This window comes from Abramis brama, assembly GCF_963993115.1.
Source record: "Abramis brama genome assembly, chromosome: 8".
Classification (NCBI taxonomy): Eukaryota; Metazoa; Chordata; class Actinopteri; order Cypriniformes; family Leuciscidae; genus Abramis; species Abramis brama.
The window spans coordinates 1,305,953-1,333,930 of NC_139970.1; the positions used below are offsets into that span (position 1 = coordinate 1,305,953).

The 27,978-nt window shown below is 43.9% G+C and overlaps 1 protein-coding gene across 1 annotated transcript; it reads right to left on the reverse strand.

The window, feature by feature from the left end:
• Positions 1–906: 906 nt before the first annotated feature.
• Positions 907–27,952, reverse strand: LOC311088680 (high-affinity choline transporter 1; the record flags this gene model as incomplete). The annotated part of the gene is given in 9 exon segments (XM_084122926.1): positions 907–1,286; positions 1,289–1,568; positions 4,141–4,358; positions 6,451–6,604; positions 6,848–6,991; positions 10,039–10,187; positions 10,300–10,455; positions 10,769–10,882; positions 27,769–27,952. Coding segments are annotated over 9 exon segments (1,779 nt in total).
• Positions 27,953–27,978: the final 26 nt, after the last annotated feature.

Consider the following 27,978-nt stretch of genomic DNA (forward strand, 5'->3'; position numbering starts at 1 on the left):
TACTGTAAAGGCCTCTGATTTAGTTTCTGAGTCTCCTACAACAAGGTCAAAAACACTGTAATTCTCTCATAATCTCCACTGCAGCGTCAGCTCTTTCCTCTCAGTGTCTGAAACGCTTCGATTGAAGATTCAGTCTCTCTAAGCCCCGCCTCTCTGAGAGCTGCTCTGCTCTGATTGGTCAGGAACCAAACACTCATTATCAAATCTGAATCTCAGCTCTTGATCACAGTGATATGAACAGTGGCGATGGCGTGGGTTTTACCGTATCAATCTCAGAAAACAGCGTCTTCTCGACATGAACAACACGAACCAAACTCTTCCAGTCTCAGACACACTACAGTGTTTGAGGGCGGGGCTAAGAGACGCTGCTCAATCAAGACCACAGACTGGCATTATGCAAATTAGGTACACACCTACGCAGGTTCAGCAGGAAGTGAGACTGAATTCCTGACGACTCGTTTCAGTTCAGAATCACTTCTTTCTTTGAGGAGACGTTTATCTTTGATCTTTGAAACTTTGTGGATCTTTTACATTCACAAACAGCTGTATTAAACACCACATGAAAGGGAATATCCCAAAAAGCACAATAGGGGCACTTTAAGACAGCTAATATTGGAATTGGAATATAGTGCGCATACTTTTCTATCATCTTTGGAGCTTGACAGCCACTGTTTGCTTTCACTGTACGCTAATGCGAGACATGAGGGCGAGGAACCATCAAAACAAGATTATTTACAGTAGCCAACACTTTTGAAATCGTGTTGTTCTAACAGTTGTATTCTGAGCAGAAAAAAAAGTGAATAAACGTAAGCTTGTTTCATACATACCATCAAAAGGTCACATTATGATAAATGTCCTACTAGTTTCGTCCCAGTGTTCCCTGCTGTGTCCTTGCCGCTGTGGTCCTCAACAGTCCCTCTGCTGGTGCTGGTTGTTTGCGTCTGGGCTGATGGTGTCCTCGTCCGTCAGCACGTCTGTGTTCTCGAACGTTCCCGCTAGAGAGCTTCCGTGCCTGGGCTTCACAGCAGCCAGCTCTGACAGAACGATGTTGTCGTGCGTGACGAGCGTCGTCTTGTCCATCGTCTCCTTGCTGTGTTTGGAAAGCACTGCGTCCAGGAAGTCGTACTTGGGCGAGAGCGTCCCACTTTCGAACAGGTATTTGGCCAGATAGGAGAAGGCGGCGTTGCTCAGAAGTGACGCGAGCATGGAGACGGTCTTGTAGGGGAACCTCTGCTCCACGTAGCGCTCCACCTCCAGCGTCAGGCGGTGCTGCTTCTCCCGCGGCGCCAGCCGGGATAGTAGATGAACGGAGGCAGCCGGAGGTACGGCTCCCCTCCACCGACTCGCAGCAGAAGCCCGAACACGTACCCCGCCACCGACCCGTAGGTGTTGGTGCCCTTGACGAACAGCACACAGAGCAGCTGAGGGAAGATGATGACGTACACCAGGTCCGAGCTCAGGTACCACAGGCCGTACACGGAGCCCGTCAGCAGGGCCATCGCCGTGGCCATCGCCCCGAACACGAAGATGGTGATCCGCATCACCCACACGATCTCTCGGTCTGACGCCTGCCGGAGACACACACACGCAAAACATGACGTCAGGGCGGACCCGTTCACTGCGCTTGTGCCGTTATTGGCAATGACTCATCAGTGCACATTATTCGTAAGCAGTAAGGTACTCGAGGCTGTGCTGTATGTGGAATAAGTCACGGCTGAGGGCGCTGTTAGGCACGACATGAAGCGGAGTCAGACGTGACTTCTTCACCACACAGCACTAGCCTCAAGTACCTTATTGATTTTATAAAATGGTTAACCCACAATACAAATATTAAAGCCAAAAAATATGCATTAATGCAACTTTCATCAAGTAAAATCACTAAAAGCCATCCTTCCGCTGGAAAGAATAGTCCCAGCCTGACCGTGAACAGCAACAGGAGTTACTTTATATCTCCATTAGATGGCGGCAAAGACTGACTTTATGAGCGAGTCAGTCAGTGGAGAAGACTTTTATATTGAAAGGACTGAAACTTGTGAACAAGGAGAAGCAAGACGCAACTGATAAATGACTGTCACGTGAAAACCCCTTAACTTTTAAAAAGACAAGATATGACAGTGGACATCCCAATGGATATTTTATTATGAATATAGGACTGACCTGAAGGAAAATGCTATATCCACTGTAAATGCAGGTACACTCGCTCACTCGATCTCTCACAGTACTCTACTCTATAAGCTTCAATGAACAATATCAATGAGAACAAACATGTGTTTACGTTGCTAGGGGTGGTTGCTAGGGGTGTTGTGTAGTGATACATAGAACCGTAGAGTGAAGCGGAATCAAGGACTGGAATTAACCGTTTTATAATATTGGTTAATGTTGTGACCTATCTGAACATCCAGGTCTGGCTCCATTCTTGACAAGTGAAGACTGAAAGAGTTACGAAAGCTTAGTGATGGTGATGTTGAGGTCATGTGACTTCTGCTGTTTGTATTTACAGTCATAAAAGATGTGAATGAAACATTTGTTTCTTGAAGACCGATGTGTGTAAAGTCCTTATCTTTAGCAAACACACACTGAGTGCACCTTCAGCATCCAGTTTCACCCAGTGGAAGTAAACAGCATCGCAAACAGTTTTATGGAGTTGATACTGTGCCATTAATAACAAAACAAATCCAGCATTTTGCAAACAAACTCGACCTGCTTTGCAAAGGAAAACTCGACTTGCAAACAAACAAAGCAATGTACAAAGTACAAAGGTCAATTTGAGCTAAAATGCAGTGGAGTAACAAATATGTATTGTGTTTTACAAATATAAATAAATGAGCCTAGATGATGTTTCACAAATAAATACAAACCATCCTACAAATTGCATGTAACCTTTGAACAAATACCAAATCTAGTGCATACAAATGCATATCTGTCTGTTATGATTGTGTGACACTTGGCTTTTTATGAGATCTCTCGGCTTGATTTTCTGACGAATGCACTTGAGCAACTTCCTCTTCTAGAACAGTAGATGGCGCTAAACTAGGGGATTAATTTAGCGCTAGTCTCCTGGAGAAGCACTGATTTGAAACTTGCCAGAGCTGAGGAAAATGACCGGTGAACAGCTGTGTTTCTGTCTTTATCTATAATTAACCTTTTTGAGGTTTTCAAAATGTTCATTACATATCTAGACAGATTAGCACTTAGCAATTCACTCTCTAGGATAGGGGAATCTATAAGCTGAAAGCTCTGCCCTCATATGTTGCTTTTTTACATTTTTGTAAAAACTTTACATTTTCTGAACAAGTCTATTTTTTTCGTTCTCCATAAATTAACAAGAACATTTCATTTAATTGAAAAGAGGGTCCCACTTATTTATTTATTTAGTTGGAATTCAGTCAGCTTAACTATTAATGTAATAAAATAATTGATGAACAAAACAAACAATATACAATTTCTGTTTGTTTGTGAGTCGAGTTTTCCTTTTGAGTTTCCAATTGAGTTTGTTTGCAAAATGCTGGATTTGTTTGTTTAATTATGGCACAATATTAACTCCATACAATTTCACTGTTTTGCGAGTGACAAATGCAAGCATTTCAAATGCTGCCATCATAATCTACAATATGATTTAGGATTTATACGCATTTGATCAGACAAAATGAATGTCACTGGCACAACATGAAGAACTGGGTGGCAGATCTAAAGACACTAGTGGTCTCGTTTTCTCTCTCACTCTACAGGCTTTGTCTCTACGGTTTCTTCACCACACTCTTTGTCATGCATGTTTTCCTGCAAAGCTTCTTCACTAGGGCTTTAAGAAACTGAAGCACACATTTCTGTAAAGCTGCCACATAATCAACTTCTGCCTTACCTTATCTACTTAAACCGTACCTCCGATCCAGACAGGTAAAACACTACAAACCCCTTTTATATAGACCCAGACTGCAAAACATTGGCATCCATTTAATGTAAAACACATCCCACATCAAGCACACATTTGTTATGTATTGTAGGGTCACTCTGCTATTCAGTTTCTAGCAATAATGTTGATATATACAAAATACATTTTGTTTTTGTTTTACATTGCTTTTATAGTACGTGCGCACGACTGAGTAAGACCCATAAGTGGAGTAATGGCATTAACGGACTCACGGACTGACGGAAAGCGAGCTGGTAAATGTTGCGAGCGAACATGGAGCTGGCGGAGAGGATGGAGGAGTCGGCGGAGGACATGACGGCGGCGGAGACGGCTCCCAGACCGAAGAAAGAGACGGCGGGCGGGCAGAGGTGCTGGAGCACGATGGGCAGAATCATGTCCGACTCGTCCTTCTCCACCGGAGGAACCGGCCCGTACGACGTCTGGTTCCAGTCTGATGACACACACACACACACACACACACACACACACACACACACACACACACACACACACACACACACACACAGTAGAAGCTTTAGTAGAGTAGTTCACTTCAGAATTAAAATCTCCTGATAGTTTACTCTCCCCCACGTCATCCAAGATGTTCATGTCCTTCTTTCTTCAGTGGAAAAGAAATTAAGGTTTTTGAGGAAAACACTCCAGTATATTTCTCCATATAGTGACTTCAATGGGGTCCAACGGGTCGAAGGTCCAGATGTGAGTTTCAGTATATAAAAAAAAATATATAAATGTTTATTTTGTTATAAATGTCCGCTGGTTTGTCTGGATGAGACTCTTATTCCTCGCCTGGATCGTGTCGAGACTTTGAAGCTGCACTGAAACTCACATCTGGACCTTCGACCCGTTGGACCCCATTGAAGACACTATATGGAGAAACATCCTGGAGTGTTTTCCTCAAAAACCTTCATTTCTTTTCCACTGAAGAAAGAAGGACATGAACATCTTGGATGACGTGGGGGAGAGTAAATTATCAGGAGATTTTAATTCTGAAGTGAACTACTCCTTTAATTATATATCACTGTATGCAGTATAATCTATAGTAGAAAATACACATTCTATGGCCTGATTTAACTGTACAAGATGTAATGACTTTTGTACATCAGTCTTCATTCAGTAAACATCTGCTGATTAACTGAGACTCTGCGATCAACAACATTAATGAAGTCCCAGTAGATTCAGTGAAACTCCTGGAACATTCCTGACAGCAGCATCTGGAATCAGCAGCCCGTCAGTCCCTGATCTCAGAGCAGCTTGCACTGATGCCTTCTGCCATGGACGGTGTAAAGCACTGGCGTAGTGTGTGTGATGTCACCCGCATGTTTCTGAAGAGAGTTTCTGAAGCCCAAAGTAGCGGCGTCACCATCTGGGCAGTGCATCACTCCCGGTGTGGTATAGTATCCTGTAACCCTATAGTGATGGGTCCGGGCTGAGGACCCAATTAGTATGCTAGTAGTATGCCTGATCTAAATCTGTTCTCGCGATACGGTAAGGCAGTATCAGTGCAGTATAAGCTCAGGAAAAGCTCATAGCACGATCATCGGATAACGTTAGCTGTATGCTATGCTATTATCTAAGCTAACTACTTTTTATTATCTAAAAAACACTACCAACGAGAAATGTTTAATTTCACAATCTATAGCTTCGGTTAAATACTAGTATATGAAACGTATAATTTAAAATACATTAAATACATTAATGATTCGTTATAACGTAGTACAAACGTCTTCTATAATAAAGTGATTTTGTATGATTTGTAACCAGGCACTAAAGCGATTACCCATAAAATGTACTTTGAACCAATCGGATTGCTTGGGTCCTCAGCCCGGACCCATCACTATAGGGTTACAGGATACTATACCACACCGGATAAACGAAAATTGGCAAAGAGGCGAGATTAGCTGAGGTGACGTGATGCTAACGCTAGCAGACAAGCGGCTAGTAGTGACATCAGCGGCAATCCACCTGTCACTCAAGTGGCCACGCCCTTAATTATGCAGAAATTTAAGGAGCAATATCATTTAAACCAGTGGTTCTCAACCTCTCCTGCAGGGACCCCCTGACAGGCCATGTTTCTGTTTTAACCCTGAAATGGCACACCTGATTCAAATAATTAAACGCTTAATGAGTAGTTGACTAATTGATTAATTGACTAACTCCTGCTCTTCCTACTCTAATAACTACTCATTAATTGAGTCAGGTGTGCCATTTCAGGGTTAAAACAGAAACATGGCCTGTCAGGGGGTCCCTGCAGGAGAGGTTGAGAACCACTGATTTAAACGGATGAGTCATAAAAATATTCACCACCTCACAGTCGTCATGAAGAGCAAAATTAGCTATAAAGACCAAAACCACTTTTAGCACCAGACTGTAAACATGTGTTTTTCTGCTGTAAAGTTGGGCATTTAAACATGGAGGTCTATGGGATTGACTCTCTTTTGGAGCCTGTCTCTAGAGGCCAGTTGATGAACTGCAGTTTAAGTCTCTTCCGTGTTGGATTGTAGAGAGAGAAGGAAGGTTTCTACCTGTGGAGGCTCCGATGGCCCCGATCAGGACGGACGGGATGGCCATGACGAGACAGCCGAAAGCGGCCAGGAACGACAGGACTTGAGCATAACTAGCCGAGGAGGCCGAGAGAACCCGCTGGAAATATACCTGCCACGGGATCCCGCCCAGCATCTGCACACACACACACACACACACACACACACTGAAACAGCAGCAGGATTGGGTCGTCGTCAACAGCCGGACTCCACTAACCCTACACAGATACCAATACAGTACGGGATATGATGTGAGTGTGTGTGTGTGTGTGTGTGTGTGTGTTTGAATGGAATTTAAAATGAACCAGAACTCTTCCGTCTCATGCACTGATGTAAACCCATCACTGGGAAGCATATGTTAGCGCACAGACATACGTACGAGCAGGCAGAAGTTATCGGCCCATATCCAGCCGTCGGACGGGTCGATCTCTCCGAGCCACGGAGGCTGAAACACTGCGCTGACGGCGGTCACTCCGATGTCCGACACGGCTGGACTGGACAGAGCGAACGGCACACTGATCCACTGGAGACACACAATCACACACGTTCACGGATATCACTCTCTCAATGATCATCAGCCTGACCAGATTAACATCAGTACTGTGGCGTATTACAGATGGATGCCATGAAATCATGGTGCAGATTATTTCATTCTCTAATAACAAACCCATCCACTCAGTTGCTCTATTATATTTTTTTAAAATAAAAAGACAGACAGAAAGCACAAGATGAATTAATAGTCGCATGGTAAATTCATGTTTGTTACTGCCGTTTTGCCTTTTTTTTTGTAGCAATTAAATGTTCAGTTATTAGCGATCACAAAACTGGCTGATATGAGTTTTCAAAGGAAGACTCTCATAAACTAAATGCAACCTAATATAATTCCATTGGTAGTTTAAAGCAGAAGTTTGTATTTGCATCTAGAATGATGATGCAAGAGAAATTGTTAATAAAAACGGTTGGCAAACATAGAAAATGTTTCTTGGTCTTTATAAAACGTACAGCTCGATATTACTTTTATCAAGGTCTTTCAATAATCCCATAATCCAGCAACACATTAGACTGCATGTTAATTCACTGTGCGTTTAATTCAGAAACTTCATACATTTACATTACTTTCATTGTGGGGAGAAAATGAGCAAAAACGACTAGAGACTATAAGGTACTTTATGGCCCAAAAACACAGATTGTCTCACACTCCTGCTATTGACAAACACACTGCAAAAATCATGTTCTTAATCAGTATTTTTGTCTTGTTTTCCAGTACAGAACCCGAGCTGTGTCCAAACACTGTGGAATCGCCCCTGCGTGAGTGCGTCATGAAGCACGTATGGAATCAGTCCAATGGCAAGACGGAACGCCATAGGTAGGTGATGTCACAGACCAGGAAACTATAAAGCACACCTGAACCAGTTCTGTGTCTTCAGCAAGCGCTCTGTGTGTGAATCATTGACTCTGGTGTTTTTGTCTGTCCTTAGAAGTTATTAGGCAGAAGTTTTTCACCATATATATATTATAAAAGAAAAAACTATATAATGGCGAGCGAACAGAGTGTTCATCCTTGCACTCGTTATCTCACGGGTGGGGATACACACCAACTATGTGTTGTTTGTTTGGGAGTGCAGTATGCCCAGTCGGCTCTCCAGGAATGTGAGCATTGTGAGCGGCTATCATTGAAAATGCTGCACTCCCGCCGATCGCTCTTCGAGGAGGGCGGTTCGGCTCGTGTTCCCCCGTTGGTGGTGTTCCAGGCTCTAAAACACTTCCTCCCAGACCCGAGGGGCCATCATGTGCTTGTTCGTTCAGACAACACATTGGTGGTCTCAAATATAAACCATCAGGGGGGTCTGCGATCGCGCCCCTTATACAAGCTGGCTCACCAGATCCTCCTGTGGGCCCAAGGGAAGTTGCTCCCTCTAAAGGCAGTTTACATCCCTGGGTATTTAAATCAGGAAGCAGACATCCTGTTGTGGAGAGAGTTCGCGGGGACGGGGTCAGTCTACTGCTAGTAGCCTCGTTCTGGCTGGCCCGAGTATGGTTCTCGGACCTAGTGTCTCTCCTCGATGGCTCTCCTCTGGAGATTCCGATCAGGAGGGATCTACTCCCACAGGCGAGTGGGACAATCCTTCATCCCCGCCTAGAACTGTGGAAGCTGTGGGCCTGGCCTCTGAGGGGGCCCAGCTCATATGTTCTGGTCTCTCAACTGAGGTTGAGACCATCCTCCACTCCAGAGCTCTCTCCACAAAGAATCTCTAAGCCTTGAAGTGAAGATTATTCACTTCTTGGTGTGCAAAGCACCAGCTGAACTTGGTTAACTGCCCAGTGGGTGCAGTGCTGGAGTTCTTGCAGGAGCGCTTCTCCATAGGGTTATCCCCCTCCACACTGAAAATGTGCGTGGTGGCACTACCTGCCTACCACATCCCTTTGAGTGGGGAATCTTTGGGGAGACACCCACTAATAACTCGTTTCCTTCAGCACTTTGAGGCTGAGGCCAGCAGTCCGCACAAGGGTACCAACTTGGGATTTGGCTATTGTTTTAGTAGGCCTCTCTCTAGCTCCGCTCGAGCCCATTGAGTAAGTTGCTGAGAAGTTTTTCACTCTTAAGACCATCTTTCTCCTCGCTATTTTGTCTCTCAAGAGGATTGGAGACATTCAAGCACTTTCGGGATTTCCCCTTGTGCCTGGAATTTTCGCCTGGCATGGTTAAGGCCTTTCTTCACCTGAGGCCGGCTATGTTCCTAAGGTCCCTACTAATATTGTTAGACCAACAGTACTGCAGGCTTTCTATCCTCCTCCTTTTCTGACGTCAGACCAAGAGAAGCTAAATCTGCTCTGCCCGGTGAGGGCACTAGATGCTCATGTCCACAGAGCTGCCCTGTGGAGGAAGTCTGCCCTGTGGAATTTGCTTCGGGTCACCCAGGAAAGGGTACCTTGCATCTAAGCAGAGAATGAGCAAGTGGGTGGTCGAGGATATCTCACTTTCTTATGAGTCAGCTGGTCAGCCTTCACCTTTGGCTGTACCAGCTCACTCGACTAGGAGTATGACTGCTTCTAAAGCTTTACTGTCAGGAGTTTCCCTCCAGGATGTATGTAAGGCAGCAGGCTGGTCCTCACCGCACACAGTCATGAGGTTTTATGATCTTGACTTCAGCTCCACTCCAGGGGCGCAGGTGCTTTCATCTAAATGTGCGCACTGACTTCACACGGACAGACACTTGCTCTTATGGCGGCGTGGGTATTAGCGTTCCCACAGCGTTTCGACACAGCTCGAGTTCCCTTGAAAGAGAACATCTTGGTTACGTATGTAATCCTGGTTCCCTGAAGAGGGAAGGAGACTCTGCGTCGCCCTGCCATACTCCCTGCATGCCCGTGATCGACTTGCTTCAGCCTAACGAATATGATGTTCCGCCTCGCCATTAGACTGATTCCATACGTGCTTCATGATGCAATCACACAGGGGCGTTTCCCCAGCATTTCGACACAGCTTTCCGTTCCCTCTTCGGGGAACTAGGGTTACATACGTAACAGACGTTATATTTTCTGTCGCACAAGTTTGTAGAGAAGGCTCACCAAACCCAGAAAAATGCAGAAGAGTTGGACGACATCAGTGTAGGCCACAGAGTACAGTCCTCCGACCAGCGTGTAGAAGACCGCGATCAGCGCCGAGATCACCACAGACACGTTGATGTTGATGTCCACGATCACGCTGAGCGTCGCCCCTGTGCAGAGGACGAGGGTGAGACACACTGAAGACTGATGGAGGCTGGAGCTTCACCTGTGTGTGTGTGTGTGTGTGTGTGTGTGTGTGTGTGTGTGTGTGTGTGTGCTCACCCAGCGCTGACAGGATGGCCGCTGACCAGAACATCTCTCCCAATAACGCAGGGATGAAGAGCAGGCCGCCCATCCTCTTCCCGTAGAGCTGCTGGAACGGGTCCAGCATGGTCACATATCCTCGGGAGCGCATGGGCTTGGCGAAGAACAGCCCACCTGAGAGAGAGAGAGACAGAGAGAGAGAGAGAGAGAGAGAGAGAGAGAGAGAGAGAGAGAGAGAGAGAGAGAGAGAGAGAGAGAGAGCAGCTCACGGTCAGAACCACAGCAGGACAGGAGCTCATACGCTGGAGAGTGGCTCTGAAAACTGGCCTGACAAGATTTATTCTTTTGTGTTTTACAGAAGCTTGTATCTGAGCTCAAAGCTCACAGACACAAAAATCTTGTTTTCACTTCAGTGAGGTGCTGAATGTGGTAATACACTTTTAAATGCATGAATTATGATGGACTGATCAGTGTAAAAGCGTCTCACCCACGACCAGACTGAGCGCGTATCCGAACGGAGCCTGAGCCCAAGCCAAGCCGGAGCCAGGCAAATACACAGACTCCGCTGTCCCGTTGATGTAGCCGCCGCCCACCCATGTAGCTGCAGACAGAGACACATCATCAACACACACATACGGTCATCAACACACACACACACACACACACACACACACACACACACACACACACACACACACTGCCAGTCATCAGTTGAGTAATGGGTGTGTTTTGGGATTTATGTGAGTTAAACCAATCAGCGTCTCATCTGCCATTCCCTTTAAATGCCAGTTGCGCTCGCGCCATGGCAGATTCGCTATTTACATGACAGACTTTGCGTCTCTAGAGCGTAAACGGATCTGCTCGTGCGCGAGGTAAAAGTCCGCAAGCAGAACATCTATGAGAAAAGCCACCATATCTTTATGTGCACAATAATATTTTTTTACATTGTAATCCTTTTATTTTAAATATTTGACATGTTTGTGTGCTGCTGTGCATCCCTGTGTGTTTAATAATCAGAATGTATGTGCGTTGTGGACCCGCCTTTGGGCGCACATTACTAACGCGCTATAAATATTTAACAAAATAAATATTGCGCCATTGACTTTAGTGCAGGTTTCAGTCGGTCAGTGGCTCAGTCTATTTCTGTTGCCTCAAAATAGCAACGTGTCAACAATGCGCAGAACACACCTCATTCTCAGACCAGCAGCCCATGAGCGCACAGATGGGCGCAAATGCATTTGCTATTTAAACAACGTTGCGCAGGACGTGAAAATGATAACTGCGCCGGACTGAAACTAGCAAAACACACTAGCGTAGCTCCGTCGCTGCATTGCGCCGTGTGTAAGATAGGGCCCAGGCCCACAGTCATCAGCACACACACACACACACACACACACACACACACACACACACACACACACACACACACACACACACACACACACTGACAGTCATCAACACACAGTCATCAGCACACACACACACACACACACACTCTCTCACACACACACACACACAAACACTGACACAGTCATCAACACAGTCATCAACACACACACACACACACTGACACACACACACACTGACACACACACACTGACAAAATCACCAACAGATTCACACTCACTTACACACATACACAAACACACTGAACACTGTGTGAGTGAGTGAGTGTGTGTGTGTGTGTGTGTGTGTTGATGTTTGTGCCAGTGTGTGCCAGTGTGTGTATGTTAATGTTTGTGTGTGTGTGTGTGGGGGGGGGATGTTTGAGTGTGTGTGTGTCGATGTTTGTGTAATTGTCTGTGTGTGTTTGTCAGTGACTGTGTATGTGAAAGTGTGTTCTTGAGCAGTTCTATATGCCACACACTCTATACGATATTCCTTGATTATTTCATTCATTTTTAATATCCCAATTAACCAAACAGAAGAAGTTAATGACTTTCTTGTATACTTTCAGTTTCTAATTAGCATATTAAGGAGAAAGGAAGAAAGAAAAATTATAATTAAACAATTTCAGTAACACTTTACTTAAAGCCTTTATATAATGCATTATAAAATTAGCTTGAATGCATTAATTCTGAAGCTTATAAAGCACTGTATGTGTTACAGAGGAGGCTCCCACACCGCCTCCTCTGTAATTCCTCCCTGACTGTGGAGGAGAAAGATGGCCGACCCCTCGGAGAAGTCAAAATGCACATCGGTACCCTGCACTCTGAAACTATCAAGTTTTACTTGGGCGGCAGTGGTTCAGTGGTTCATGTAACTAACCTGTCTACAAACCAGAAAGTTGGTGGTTCAATCCCCGGTTCCACCTGACCAAGTGTCGAGGTGTCCATGAGCAAGACACCTAACCCCAGCTGCTCCCGACGAGCTGGATGGCGCCTTGCATGGCTGACACCGCAGTCGGTGTATGAATGAGTGTGTGAATGGGTGAATGTAAAGCGCTTTGGTGGCCATAGGTCTGTGAAAGCGCTATATAAATGCAGTCCATTTACGTCATCCATGCTCCTCACTCCATCATTCTCGGTCTACCCTGATTACGCACCCATAATCCTCACATCTCTTGGAGAGAGGGCCAAATCATTCAATGGGACACCAGCTGCCAAGATTGCTGCCTGTCTATAGTCTCTCGAGTTTCACGTCACATCTCAGATACCTCCACACCAGATCCTGAAGGGTTAAACTTACCATCCGAGTATGCAGATCTCACCGAAGCCTTCAGCAAGGAAAAAGCTTCTCAACTCCCTGAACACTGCTCACTTGACTGTGCCATAGATCTCATTCCCGGTACCACACCTCACAAGGGAAGGTTATTTCCTCTGTCCCAACCCGAATCTGAGGCCATGAAACACTACATTGAAGAAGAACTAGCCAAGGGTTTTATCAGACCCTTCACCAGCAGCCGCCGGATTGTTCCTTGTGAAAAAGAAAGATGGAGGTTTACGACCATGTATTGACTGTCGTGGACTGAATGACAACATAGTCAAGTTCAGGTACCCATTACCTCAAGCCAAGTACTATACTAAACTGGACCTACACAATGCTTTTAACCTGATTCGTATCGGCGAGTGGGCACTCTGAGTACTTGGTTATGCCCTTCGGCCTAGCTATCAGTCCATCCGTGTTCCAGTCATTCATCAATGACATCTTTCGGGACATGCTGGATAGATGGGTAATCGTATACATCGACAATATCTTAATCTACTCAAACTCCATGGAGGAACACACCCGTCATGTCAGGCTAGTCCTGAAATGCCTCATGCAATACCAACTCTACGCCAAAGCTGAAAAATGTGAGTTTCATCAAACAAGCACGTCGTTCTTGGGATATGTTATCAGTCAGGAGGGGGTAGCCATGGATGAAAGGAAGGTCAAGGCGGTCTTGGACTGGAAATTACCCCAAACTGTCAAAAAACTACAACGTTTCCTGGGGTTTGCAAACTTCTACAGGCGTTTTCTCTAAACTTCAGTGCTGTTGCCGCTCCCTTAACCGCTAAGACTAAACGTCACACTGCCCGTCTGAACTGGTCCATAGAGTCACGTCAAGCATTCAATGAGCTAAGAACACGATTCACATCAGCTCCCATTCTACGACATCCAGATCCCGAACGACAATAGATTGTGGAGGTAGATGGACAAACTGAGCGTCTGAACCAGGACGTCATCTGATTTCCTTCGTTCTTCCTGTCAATAACAACAACAATCGGAGTGCAGCAGAATACACCCAGAACTCTCTTGTCAAACCCGCCACTGGCATGACCCCCTTCAAATGTATTCTGGGCTTTCAACCTCCACTATTCCCCTGGTCTGGCGAACCTACTGATCTACCATCCGTCACTGAATGGCTGCAAATGAACGAGGAGGTTTGGGACCCAGCTCACACTCACTATTTTCATGCAGTCAGATGTCAGGAACAACAAGCCAACCGCCACCGCTGTCCTGCTCTGAAGTACAACCCTGGCCAATGGGTTTGGCTTTCCACCAGAGACCTAAGACTCACAGACACCCCCACCTATCCTGATTGACAGCGAGGAGGCATATCGTGCGCACGAGTTGCTCGACTCCAGGCGCCGGGGCAATATTCTCCAGTACCTGGTCGACTGGGAGGGGTTCGTTCCGGAGAATCTCAAAATCCTGTGTCACCTCCTTAATATGAAAATCTAAAAACTTTTAACTGCAGCTGTTAAACGGTCGGATCTCAAATCAGCTCAGATGTTACGTAACACTTGGGGGATTTCCTTATTTGCATCTGGTCTGTACCTTTGTCACGTCCCTAAATTTGCATACACACAGCCCACTTTCTGGGCCCAGGAATATCAATAGTGCAGTGGCGGAGCCAGGATTTTTTCATAGGGGTGGCCAGGCAAGGGCCAGCAACCAGTCTGGGGTGGCACAGAAATCTTAATTATTTTATCATAAAAAATAATTTGACTATAATGTATTGGACTGTTTTAGTGCCTACACAACTGAATAAAGTTAATTTGTACTTAATTGTAATTGAGATAGTAGTGAATTAGGAATCATAGAATACTGAGTGAATTTTATATATTTTTTTATTATTACCCACCACCTCATGTTAAAATTAATTAAATAGTAATAAAAGGGCACACACTATAGCTAAAGTTCAACTTGCTCATTTAGCTTGGTTCTGGTTCTGGTTCTCAAAATCTCTAATAGCTTGTTTTACATTGTTGCATCTTCATGGATGAGATAACATGCAGATAATACTGTAGTCCAAATATTATTCAACCTTCAATACGTTTTATATAATCAATGGACTCTTCAACCAATTCTGAGTTTGTCAAAAAAATGTTTAACTTTCTATATTAGTTATATCATACCTAAATTAAAAAGTAAAACAAAAGTTATCTTTTGAATCCCCATGTGCAAGAATGTGAACAAGGCGGAAGTCAACAGCACATCATGTAAAATGTTGTTTTTCATAATGTAATGTTGCCAGAATGTAAAATTAAGTTATTTTATGGATTTAAAAATTATCCATTTTTGTTTGTCCTTTACAAATTAACACAAAATGAATGCCTATCTTCTAGTACAAATGCACAGTGCTCACATTTATTTGGACATTAAAACATATCCATTTGTGCCTTATATTGTGATCTCACATAGCAGAATATTTTAATCCAGACACATGTGACACATATAACAAATACATGCAAGCAGTTTTGACAGCTTTAGGGGCCGATCACACCTGACGCGTTTTTTGCAGTGAGAGGCGCCTATTTTCAGTTGGTTTCCTATGGCAGCGAGCGTTCTGCGCGCTGTTTATGCGCCTGCTGCGCCTCGTGTTTTACCGCCCGCTGCGCCTGGCGTTTTTGAAGTTGAAAAAAAAGCAACTCCGAGCGGAAAAAGCGCCCGACGTCATCGCGTTTTTTCCCACTGTCCACTCGAATGAAGTGAGAGGCGGGCCTTCCGTTTAAGTGATGAATGCTACAGTTGCTTGAACGCCAGGAAAGTGCGATGATGGAGGATAAACTTGTGGTGCTCTCGCGGGTTACTAGGAGCTTAACGACTTCACGAACCGTAACTACCACAATGTTAACATAAAGTAAATAAAGGTAATAAAAGGCTGATTTGACGTTTACTTGACTGACAGAACAGCTGTTTCATTGGTTGCCTAGCAACATAAAAAACGCAGCGCACTGCTCGTTCTGTGTAATGTAAAGTACTGTGCACCTCGCGTTTTCGAACCTGAAAAACGCGCCAGGTGTGATCGGCCCCTTAATTATGGAACGCCAAATGGGTCAAATTTCGCCACTAACGAAACGCCTTTCATTCTCAAAACGCCGGTGTTTACGGCGTTTAAGACGAAAAGACGCCGCAAAGTACGGCGTTCTGTGGTACAAACGCCGCAAATTACGCCGTTTGCAAAGCAAAATCGCCGTCATTATCGGCGTTTTTTTTATCCAGCCAATGACGCCGTTTCTGACGCCGTAGGCCATCCATAATACGGCGTAATTTGCGGCGCTTCTGTCTGGCAAAGACGGCGTAAAAGCGGCGTTTTGTATAATATTATAATCAGCCCCTCCCTTTTCTTCAAAGTTCAGCCCATCTAATGAAGCAAATGGACAGACATATGTAGTAGATTGTCGATCTGAATGATCGGTTCTGTTTTTCTAACGTTGTTAGGACTAGTGTTTGGACTTTTATCGTGTCATATTTTTTATTTCTTCATTGGGCGCGTGTATCCTTCTTTTTCCTTTATCATATGTGGGTATGATTTTAGCCTCTGTTTACATTCATGTCTGTAAAATACATTAGATTTCCCAGCAATCTTGCTATGTTCAATAGGGCATTGGCCTGCGTGCACAGGCAGGGGTATCATTTTGCTCTTAATGACAGGGGTTCGGATCCAAAGTCCGACCGTATTGTTTTCATTTCGTTTCTTTTGTATTGGTCTGTCTTTTAAATTTCGGAAGACTACCCAATAGCTGACAACTGATCGAGTAGCAGGCGGTAGGCTACTTATTACAGAAATGACAGCTTGTATGAGGATGTGTAGCAACTGTTTTAAGCCCGCTTACAGTGGCTGCTGTGTTCACGATATAGTCCATTTCGCTTTTTAAGACCATAAAGCTCTTTTAGCAGTTCCCAGGATAGTCCACGAAAGGAGGTAGAGCCTTCCTAAACTATTGAACTATTAAAACAAGAGATGACTCCAGCCCAAGCGAGGACGACCGCTGCTCTTGACCATCATACAAGACTGCAATATATTTCACATATAAATTATTTATTATCACGCTGCCATTGCCGTAAAATGGACATTAATATTGCTAACAGTGAATAATATATTTTGTACTAACTTAACAGTTCATTCTGATGTCATACAATATAACGATTATAAGATTATAATTTTTTTTTTTTTTTTGGTAACACTAAATTATAAATTTTCTGTATCAGAATCAGAATTTCTGGCGTTATTTTTAAGGGACCATTGTGGAAAAGGGGGCTAGAGATGGGAAATGTAGGCTAATGGTCATTTTTTGCCACTATTAAAACAAGATGAAACATTTATTATGACCGCCGCTAGCGTAGCTAGCGAAAGCGGTCATATAGGGATTGTCAAAGTTTTTTTTTTTTTTTTTTTTCGTCATCTTACTGAATTTTCCGTCAACGATACCAGGGACACCGAAACACCGGGGAACATGAAATTTGGTGGGCATGTAGCCCCACTAGACTTCTAAGGAAAAATTTCGTTTGGTCCCCGGGGGCCACTCCCCCCCCGCGCTGGGCCCCCCCAAACCCCAAAAAATGCAGTTTTTCCTAAATAACTACCTGAACCGTGGCACCGAGGATGAAGAAATTTTTATGGTATGTTGGTCTACTAGACTTTTACGGAAAAATTTCGTTTGGTCCCCGGGGGCCACTTCCCCCCCCGCGCTGGGGCCCCCGTAAATTTTTCGTCAACGATACCAGGGACACCGAAACACCGGGGAACATGAAATTTGGTGGGCATGTAGCCCCACTAGACTTCTAAGGGAAAATTTTGTTTGGTCCCCGGGGGCCACTCCCCCCCCGTGCTGGGCCCCCCCAAACCCAAAAAAATGCAGTTTTTCCTAAATAACTACCTGAACCGTGGCACCGAGGATGAAGAAATTTTTATGGTATGTTGGTCTACTAGACTTTTACGGAAAAATTTCGTTTGGTCCCCGGGGGCCACTTCCCCCCCCGCGCTGGGGCCCCCGTAAATTTTCCGTCAACGATACCAGGGACACCGAAACACCGGGGAACATGAAATTTGGTGGGCATGTAGCCCCACTAGACTTATAAGGAAAAATTTCGTTTGGTCCCCGGGGGCCACTCCCCCCCCGTGCTGGGCCCCCCCAAACCCAAAAAAATGCAGTTTTTCCTAAATAACTACCTGAACCGTGGCACCGAGGATGAAGAAATTTTTATGGTATGTTGGTCTACTAGACTTTTACGGAAAAATTTCGTTTGGTCCCCGGGGGCCACTTCCCCCCCCGCGCTGGGGCCCCCGCAAATTTTTCGTCAACGATACCAGGGACACCGAAACACCGGGGAACATGAAATTTGGTGGGCATGTAGCCCCACTAGACTTCTAAGGAAAAATTTCGTTTGGTCCCCGGGGGCCACTCCCCCCCCAGCGCTGGGGCCCCCGTAAATTTTTCGTCAACGATACCAGGGACACCGAAACACCGGGGAACATGAAATTTGGTGGGCATGTAGCCCCACTACACTTCTAAGGAAAAATTTCGTTTGGTCCCCGGGGGCCACTCCCCCCCCGCGCTGGGCCCCCCCAAACCCAAAAAAATGCAGTTTTTCCTAAATAACTACCTGAACCGTGGCACCGAGGATGAAGAAATTTTTATGGTATGTTGGTCTACTAGACTTTTACGGAAAAATTTCGTGTGGTCCCCGGGGGCCACTTCCCCCCCCGCGCTGGGGCCCCCGTAAATTTTTCGTCAACGATACCAGGGACACCGAAACACCGGGGAACATGAAATTTGGTGGGCATGTAGCCCCACTAGACTTCTAAGGAAAAATTTCGTGTGGTCCCCGGGGGCCACTTCCCCCCCCGCGCTGGGGCCCCCGTAAATTTTTCGTCAACGATACCAGGGACACCGAAACACCGGGGAACATGAAATTTGGTGGGCATGTAGCCCCACTACACTTCTAAGGAAAAATTTCGTTTGGTCCCCGGGGGCCACTCCCCCCCGCGCTGGGCCCCCCCAAACCCAAAAAAATGCAGTTTTTCCTAAATAACTACTTGAACCGTGGCACCGAGGATGAAGAAATTTTTATGGTATGTTGGTCTACTAGACTTTTACGGAAAAATTTCGTTTGGTCCCCGGGGGCCAATTCCCCCCCCGCGCTGGGCCCCCCGTAAATTTTTCATCAACGATACCAGGGACACCGAAACACCGGGGAACATGAAATTTGGTGGGCATGTAGCCCCACTATAGATTTTACGGAAAAATTTCGTTTGGTCCCCGGGGGCCACTCCCCCCCTGCGCTGGGCCCCCCGTGAATTTTTCGTCAACGATACTAGGGACACCGAAACACCGGGGAACATGAAATTTGGTGGGCATGTAGCCCCACTAGACTTTTACGGAAAAATTTCGTTTGGTCCCCGGGGGCCACTCCCCCCCCACGCTGGGCCCCCCCAAACCCAAAAAATGCAGTTTTTCCTAAATAACTACCTGAACCGTGGCACCGAGGATGAAGACATTTTTATGGTATGTTGGTCTACTAGACTTTTACAGAAAAATTTCGTTTGGTCCCCGGGGGCCACTCCCCCCCCGCGCTGGGCCCCCCGTGAATTTTTCGTCAACGATACCAGGGACACCGAAACACCGGGAAACATGAAATTTGGTGGGCATGTAGCCCCACTAGACTTTTACGGAAAAATTTCGTTTGGTCCCCGGGGGCCACTCCCCCCCCACGCTGGGCCCCCCGTGAATTTTTCGTCAACGATACCAGGGACACCGAAACACCGGGGAACATGAAATTTGGTGGGCATGTAGCCCCACTAGACTTTTACGGAAAAATTTCGTTTGGTCCCCGGGGGCCACTCCCCCCCCCCGCGCTGGGCCCCCCGTGAATTTTTCGTCAACGATACCAGGGACACCGAAACACCGGGGAACATGACATTTGGTGGGCATGTAGCCCCACTAGACTTTTACGGAAAAATTTCGTTTGGTCCCCGGGGGCCACTCCCCCCCGCGCTGGGCCCCCCCAAACCCAAAAAATGCAGTTTTTCCTAAATAACTACCTGAACCGTGGTACTGAGGATGAAGAAATTTTTATGGTATGTTGGTCTTAAGGGCCCACATCAACCTAGCCCATAATCGATTGTCAAAGTTTTTTTTTTTTTTTTTTCCGTCATCTTACTGAATTTTTCATCAACGATACCAGGGACACCGAAACACCGGGGAACATGAAATTTGGTGGGCATGTAGCCCCACTAGACTTTTACGGAAAAATTTTGTTTGGTCCCCGGGGGCCACTCCCCCCCGCGCTGGGCCCCCCAAAACCCAAAAAATGCAGTTTTTCCTAAATAACTACCTGAACCGTGGTACTGAGGATGAAGAAATTTTTATGGTATGTTGGTCTTAAGGGCCCACATCAACCTAGCCCATAATCGATTGTCAAAGTTTTTTTTTTTTTTTTGTCATCTTACTGAATTTTTCGTCAACGATACCAGGGACACCGAAACACCGGGGAACATGAAATTTGGTGGGCATGTAGCCCCACTAGACTTTTACGGAAAAATTTCGTTTGGTCCCCGGGGGCCACTCCCCCCCCGCGCTGGGCCCCCCCAAACCCAAAAATGCTGTTTTTCCTAAATAGCTACCTGAACCGTGGCACCGAGGATGAAGAAATTTGTATGGTATGTTGGTCTTAAGGGCCCACATCAACCTAGCCCATAATCACTCATTTGTGATTTGCGCCCCTCCCATAAAAAATGAAAATGCAATATTATTCTGCTTTAATCGCCCCTATCTTCAGTTTAGATGTTCAGAACTGCACCATATTTCATGTGTATGATTAACTTGACATCCTCTGGGGGTATGCTAAGTTTCGTAGAATTTCATCCATGGGGGGGTATAAAATAAATTCATTTATGTGCACATTTAGTGACTGTACACTCATCGGCCTGTAGATGGTGGTCTTGAGCGAAGGGTTGCTGGTTTAGGATGATACTGTCACACACACATGCAGGAATACAAACAAATGCAAGCATGCACACACACTGACATCCACACGCACAGACACACACCCATACACACACATACAAATCCACATGCACAGACATACACACACAAACACACACGTGCACACACATGTACTGTACGCACGCATACATACACGCACAGACACACAAACACATACACACACACAGACAGACATGCACATACTACTACTTTTTTTAGGTATATACATAAACACGCAATACAGCCAAATTGCTCCACGTCATTTATTTTTGTGGAAAGCCAGTGCAGGCCTGAGCGGCGGTCATATTTTGTACCGCCATGCGGTACATCTAGTTAAAATTAAGATACAAATCATACAAAACGAAATTCACTTTAAATAAAGTGAATTTCGTTTTGTATGATTTGTATCTTAATCTAAAAAATGCTGGGTTGTTTTAACCCAATGTTGGGTCAAATATGGACAAACCCAGCCGTTGGGTTACATTTTTAAAGTAACCAATGCAATTTGTCCATTTTTAAATTGCATTTTTGTCCATTTTTGATTTTGTCCACAATGCAATTTGTCCATTTTTAAACTGCATTTTTTAACCCAACGTTGGGTTAGTCCATATTTGACCCAACATTGGGTTAAAACAACCCAGCATTTTTTAGAGTCTTGGCAAAAAATGACGATTACATTTTCCATCTCTAGCCCCCTTTTCCACAATGGTCCCTTAAAAATAACGCCAGAAATTCTGATTCTGATACAGAAAATTCAGAAAATTAACGGAAAATTCGAATTTTCCTTAACCCTAAAACACAACACAATACAATGCTTCAGTAAAAAATACATGTGAAAACTGTAAGAAATATCTTCTCGTATTATAGCCTAATACATGCTATTTTTTTGGACTGTAAATAATAAAGAGTTGTGAGATGTCTGTATTTCCATAATGGCTAATGCTAATTATTGTATTACGTTTTTCTTTTAAATGTGTATTTTTTTTTTTTTTTTAAATTGTAGCCTATTGTATTTTTCTAAAATAAAATCTTGGATTTAATTGTTTCAGTCAAACTTGGACTCAGCACTTTTGGAATTGCCTATTTACTGGAGTAATTAAAAACTTGTTTTTAAAAAAAGAGTTAAAAAAAAGTGTTTTTTTTATTAGTCTTATTTAAATACCTTGAAGCAGCGGGATCTGCGTGCGTCTCGTTCAAGCCATAAAAAAAAATAAAAAAAGTCTGGTCTGGTCATATAGTGATGTGGACCATCTCTGCAGTTCAGCACTCTATAGCCTAGTCGAGTCGCACCATGTTTATTTATACCACTTTATACAATACAGCATATTGCTTTAAAGCCACAAATATCATAACTTCCTAGAGGCTTGCTGTAATTGAGACATGCAAGACATTCATTAAAAGCAGAAAGACATATGCTGTTTCGGCCCCAAAGGCCGCGGAAACATGGTTCGTTTGTTACTCACTTTAATCCAAACCCGATGTTCTTGGTTTGCTTATTTTTTTATTAAATCGGTGTTATATGATCATTTATCCTCTACAGTAAAAGACCTGGGTGTTATACTCGATTGTAACCTGTCTTTTGAAAATCGTATGTTACAAAAACAGCCTTTTTCCACCTTAGAAACATTGCTAAGCTACGTAATATGCTATCAGTTTCTGATGCAGAAAAGTTAGTTCATGCATTCATGACCTCGAGACTAGATTACTGTAATGCTTTATTAGCCGGTTGTCCTGCATCCTCAATAAACAAGCTACAGTTAGTCCAAAATGCAGCCGCTAGAGTTCTTACTAGATCAAGAAAATATGATCATATAACACCGATTTTATCATCACTACATTGGCTACCTATAAAGTTCCGTATTAATTATAAGGTATTGCTATTGACTTATAAAGCCCTAAACGGCTTAGCTCCAGTCTATTTAACGGATCTTCTATCACCCTATAATCCATCACGCTCTTTAAGATCAATAAATTCGAGGCTTTTGGTCATACCTAGGATATCCAGATCAACCAAAGGAGGGAGAGCATTTTCACATTTGGCTCCGAAACTCTGGAATAGCCTTCCTGATACTGTTCGTTACTCGGACTCACTCTCCCAGTTTAAAACTAGATTAAAGACGCATCTTTTCAGCCAGGCATTCATATAATATTGTTAATCTCACTGTTTCAAACTACAATCCGGCCTCTAGTTCATAAATGCCAGAGGAGAACTGGCCCCCGACTGAGCCTGGGTTCTCCCAAGGTTTTTTTTTCTCCATTAGGTCACCTGATGGAGTTTTAGGACACCATTAGGTCACTTGATGGAGTTTTTCGGTTCCTTGCCACTGTTGCCTTTGGCTTGCTCAGTTGGGGATATTTTGGGGATATTTAATTTTATTCTATCAATCAATAAATTCCACTAGAAACAAACTTTGTTGTATTATTTTATTTTAATACTGTGAAGCTGCTTTGATACAATCTGTATTGTGAAAAGCGCTATACAAATATACTTGATTTGATTTGATTAAATCCAGGCCATTTTTTGATGAAACGTTGAATAAAATTAAGATACAAATCATACAAAACGAAATTATGTAATAAAGTCTGTCTACAAAACAAAACTTAATGAAGTGGTTAAAATCTTCATGTGTCCCGTCATATTGCGCATGGATGTAGGCTAGGCCTATAGCTCTTACTCATGCTGTTCACTATTCATAATCAACAACATAAATGAAATAAAATAACAATAGCCTATTATAATATTTAAACATAAATGTGAAACTGGCAAAGAGCGGATATTGAGAGGGGAGTCACGGTGAAAAGTAACTTGAAACTTGCTTTTTTAAATGGGAAGCGCGTTTTGGTTCACCCTCCGCCTATCAGGAAATTCATATGCTACACAAAACGAAACTTTGAAACATTATATTTATAAATGACTATCACTTGGAGAATAGCCGCCTTCGATGGCGAGTAGCCTACTGTACAGTGAATGTTTTTGTTACACATCAATAGGCTACAGAATAGGGCTGCACAATATTGAAGAAAAATGCGATAACTCATTAAATAATGCGATATTCGATATGCCATATGATAATCCTTAAAATGTGTAACATAAATTATCTTTAAAATATATTTAAAATTATATAACCCATGTACGTGTTTCACATTCTTTTTGTGACAAGAAAACATCCCTACAACTTCTAAAAGTGAACATCAGTGTTTTACTGTAGCATAAAAAGTGTTATTTTAACATCAGTGTAAACCACGAGGTTTAGGGGTTCAAGTTATCCTACATTAGGGTTATTTAACAACAGAAACTGAATAATCAAATGTAAAAAAAAAAAAAAAAAACATTAGTTTCACTGTTTGAATTAAATATAGGCATACCGGTATACTGATTCTTATTAAAGCTACAACAGTTATTCAGCCAAGAGCGAGTGATTTTATCTTCGTCTTTGGCTCATGACCCCAAACATTGGGTTAAAACAAACAATACGGTCGGACCTTGGATCCGAACCCCTGTCATTAAGAGCAAAATGATACCCCTGCCTGTGCACGCAGGCCAATGCCCTATTGAACGTAGTAAGATTGCTGGGAAATCTAATGTATTTTACAGACATGAATGTAAACAGAGGCTAAAATCATACCCACATATGATAAAGGAAAAAGAAGGATACACGCGCCCAATGAAGAAATAAAAAATATGACACGATAAAAGTCCAAACACTAGTCCTAACAACGTTAGAAAAACAGAACCGATCATTCAGATCGACAATCTACTACATATGTCTGTCCATTTGCTTCATTAGATGGGCTGAACTTTGAAGAAAAGGGAGGGGCTGATTATAATATTATACAAAACGCCGCTTTTTTCGCCGTCTTTGCCAGACAGAAGCGCCGCAAATTACGCCGTATTATGGATGGCCTACGGCGTCAGAAACGGCGTCATTGGCTGGATCAAAAAAACGCCGATAATGACGGCGATTTTGCTTTGCAAACGGCGTAATTTGCGGCGTTTGTACCACAGAACGCCGTACTTTGCGGCGTCTTTTCGTCTTAAACGCCGTAAACACCGGCGTTTTGAGAATGAAAGGCGTTTCGTTAGTGGCGAAATTTGACCCATTTGGCGTTCCATACTTAATCGCCTTTTTGATTCTTACATGAGTTAATTGACGACAGAACTACGGCTACAGCACGCCGCATTTGCGCGTAATGTGCGTACCGCAAGCACAGTACAACGGCTGTCAGCCGTATGACAGGAAAGTTAGTTAGTTTTACTGACATTTGGCCTGACAACATCTCATCTTACCGATAGCCAACTGAATAAGGACAACGCGCTTTTCTTAGCATCTGACAGAAGTGTCACAAGCTTTCACACACATTTTCTAAAATAAAAGTAGCATCAGAAAAAAAGAGAATTACGTTTGTTGTTGACTGCACACTATTCGACTTACTCAAAACGGTCTTGCAACCCACCAGTTGAGAAAGATTGACTCTATATTTACTATGTGCATATCACTGTCTGATGTTCTGCTGAAGCTCATTCGGCACTTGCTCATTTCCGCACTCGTATGACTTGCGCCTGGCGCTGAGGTGAAGTTGGAGTGTGCGTCTGAAAAGTCTCACGTTTTTTGTGGTCTTAAAGAGACGGTTCAGCATTTTAAAAAACGTGATTTTTGTCAATAAAAAAAGAGACAGAAACAGCAGTTGTGAGAGTGAGAGGGGTGGCCAAAGGGGTGGCCAAGCTTAGACCAAGGGTGGCCACGGCCACCCCCAAGCTCCGCCACTGCAATGGTGGTCGAGAAGTCAGACACAGTTTAGCCGGCACGCTAAGTTTACTGCTTCTGCAATGATCAAAAGCTGGCGGTGGCTGACAAAAAAAAAAAAAAAAGAAGTGGAAAGAGTTAACAAACCACTAAGCCCAGCAAGAGAGCAATGGGTTAACAATGCGTTCCCTGTTGTATTGCATGTTAAACGGAGAGGCTTTGCTGGCCAGGTGCTCATGCAGGTCCGGTGCTATTCACTGTGTCACAGCGTCGCTCTCTCGAGGCCCGCGCCACAATTTAATATTCCGTTGAATCGGTCAGCGAGGTGGCAAATGCACTGGCTAGCACATCCAGCTCTGTGCTCCAGAGAGAAAAACTCCCAACTGCACAGGGGAATCAGCCCAAAACTCTGTTCGCACCCTGTGGGAGCATGCACACCGTCACTTGCTTAAATGTGGCGCATGCTTGTCTAACCGCACGACCCGGTGAGATATATAAATAATATAAAGGCCTATTCCTCCCCTCACTTAAATTTATATGTGATAATATCACACAACAATAGCACACATTGTGTTTTAATGTGCTGATTCAGGCTCAAACTTATATGGTTGCACACCTAACGTCTCCATGGTTCACCTCCAGTGAGTGCTGCCAATCTTCATTGGGCATGTTGCGTCTTTGCTTTGGAGATTCCTCGTTGTAAACCAATCAATCAGTGTGCAGCTCATCTAAATATTCACAAGCATACCATAAAAGGGAGCTTGTTTCATTCTGAGGTGCTTACGCGCCGAGCTAACAACAACACAGAGACATTTGAAGCAGTTTTACTCACCGCCTGCGACCGCGAACCTTTATTGTTGTGTGACTGCTCGATCCTTAAGCATTAGACGATCTGCAAATCCGTCGATCTGGGCTTTGTTTATAAAACAATCATCGTCGAAATGCAGGGAACAAACAGTCTTACACAGCTCCGTTGATGATGCTCTGAAAAAACAAACTCCATCCACTGGTCCCTTAACGCTGGGTTCTTTGGGAATCTGTGCAGGGTTGTCTTGCCCTGGCAACCAAAAACACACTTATTTGGTGACACTGACTTCCCAAAAGCCGAGCAGAGCGCTTTGATGAGGTACTGCTTTCGCTCTCTTGCTCTGGTCCACGGTTGCGCGTGCGCCCTTCCGGGAGAAGTGCCCTTAGGACCCATATAAGGAATTTACGCCTGAGCTTACGTCACACAGACCCATACTCGAAAAAAACTTTCCGAAACTTGGGACAAACCGGAAGGACAATTTTTGGCACAGAAATACTCCTTCAAACGTACAATTTAATGTTTGAAACTTTGTCCATGTTTAGCATGGGAATCCAACTCTTTAACAGTGTAAAAAACTCAGTATGCATGAAATAGCATTTCACCCCCCCTCCCCACACTTTAAGGAACAGTGTGAAATACCCTATAAAATCATTCTATCAACCCTTTAATAAAAGCTGCAAATGCATCTTGCCGAATCTGATGATTCGCAACAGTATGAATATCTGTAACCACAGTTATAATACATTATAATTCTCATCCAATCACTGTTACAGCTTTAGAAAATATAACGCATTATAACACAACAAACAACCAAATTCAGAATCTGCTAATATTATAATGCATTTTACCTTTGTTCATAATTATTTATGAACAGATATATTGAATTATAGAGCACAATATGAATATGATGCATAATACATAAAGGCTTTAATTAAAGTTTTATCATAATTTCTAAGAAACAATTATCTTTAATAAAGTAAAATAAGAACCAAAATTAAAATTACATTTTAAAGTTGTATTCCTTGTTCAACAGAAACAACTTCAGCAAATTCCTTTTTATTAACAAAAATGAATAAACAGTTTAACACACAACAGTTTATAATACATCATTTCAACAGTTTTGTATCTCAGCGCTGTTTCTGTATTATTGAGAAAAACACACCATCTAAAGTGATGAACGACGTTGGGGTTAAGGTTAGGGTTAAAGGTGAAAGGTGAAAGGTTAGAGAGGAACCCTCACCGGTCATGGTGAATCCTCCCACGAACAGGCCGATGTCTCTTCCTCCGACCATGATGGACTCGCTGCGGTCCGTTCCCGCTGAGATCCCGGAGTTCTTGTTCTTCCACGCCGCCCAGATCCCGACCGCCAGGATCAGCAGATAGAAGATGATGATGGCCAGCAGACCGTCCACGTGAATGGCCATCGTTCACTCCTGCACACACACACACA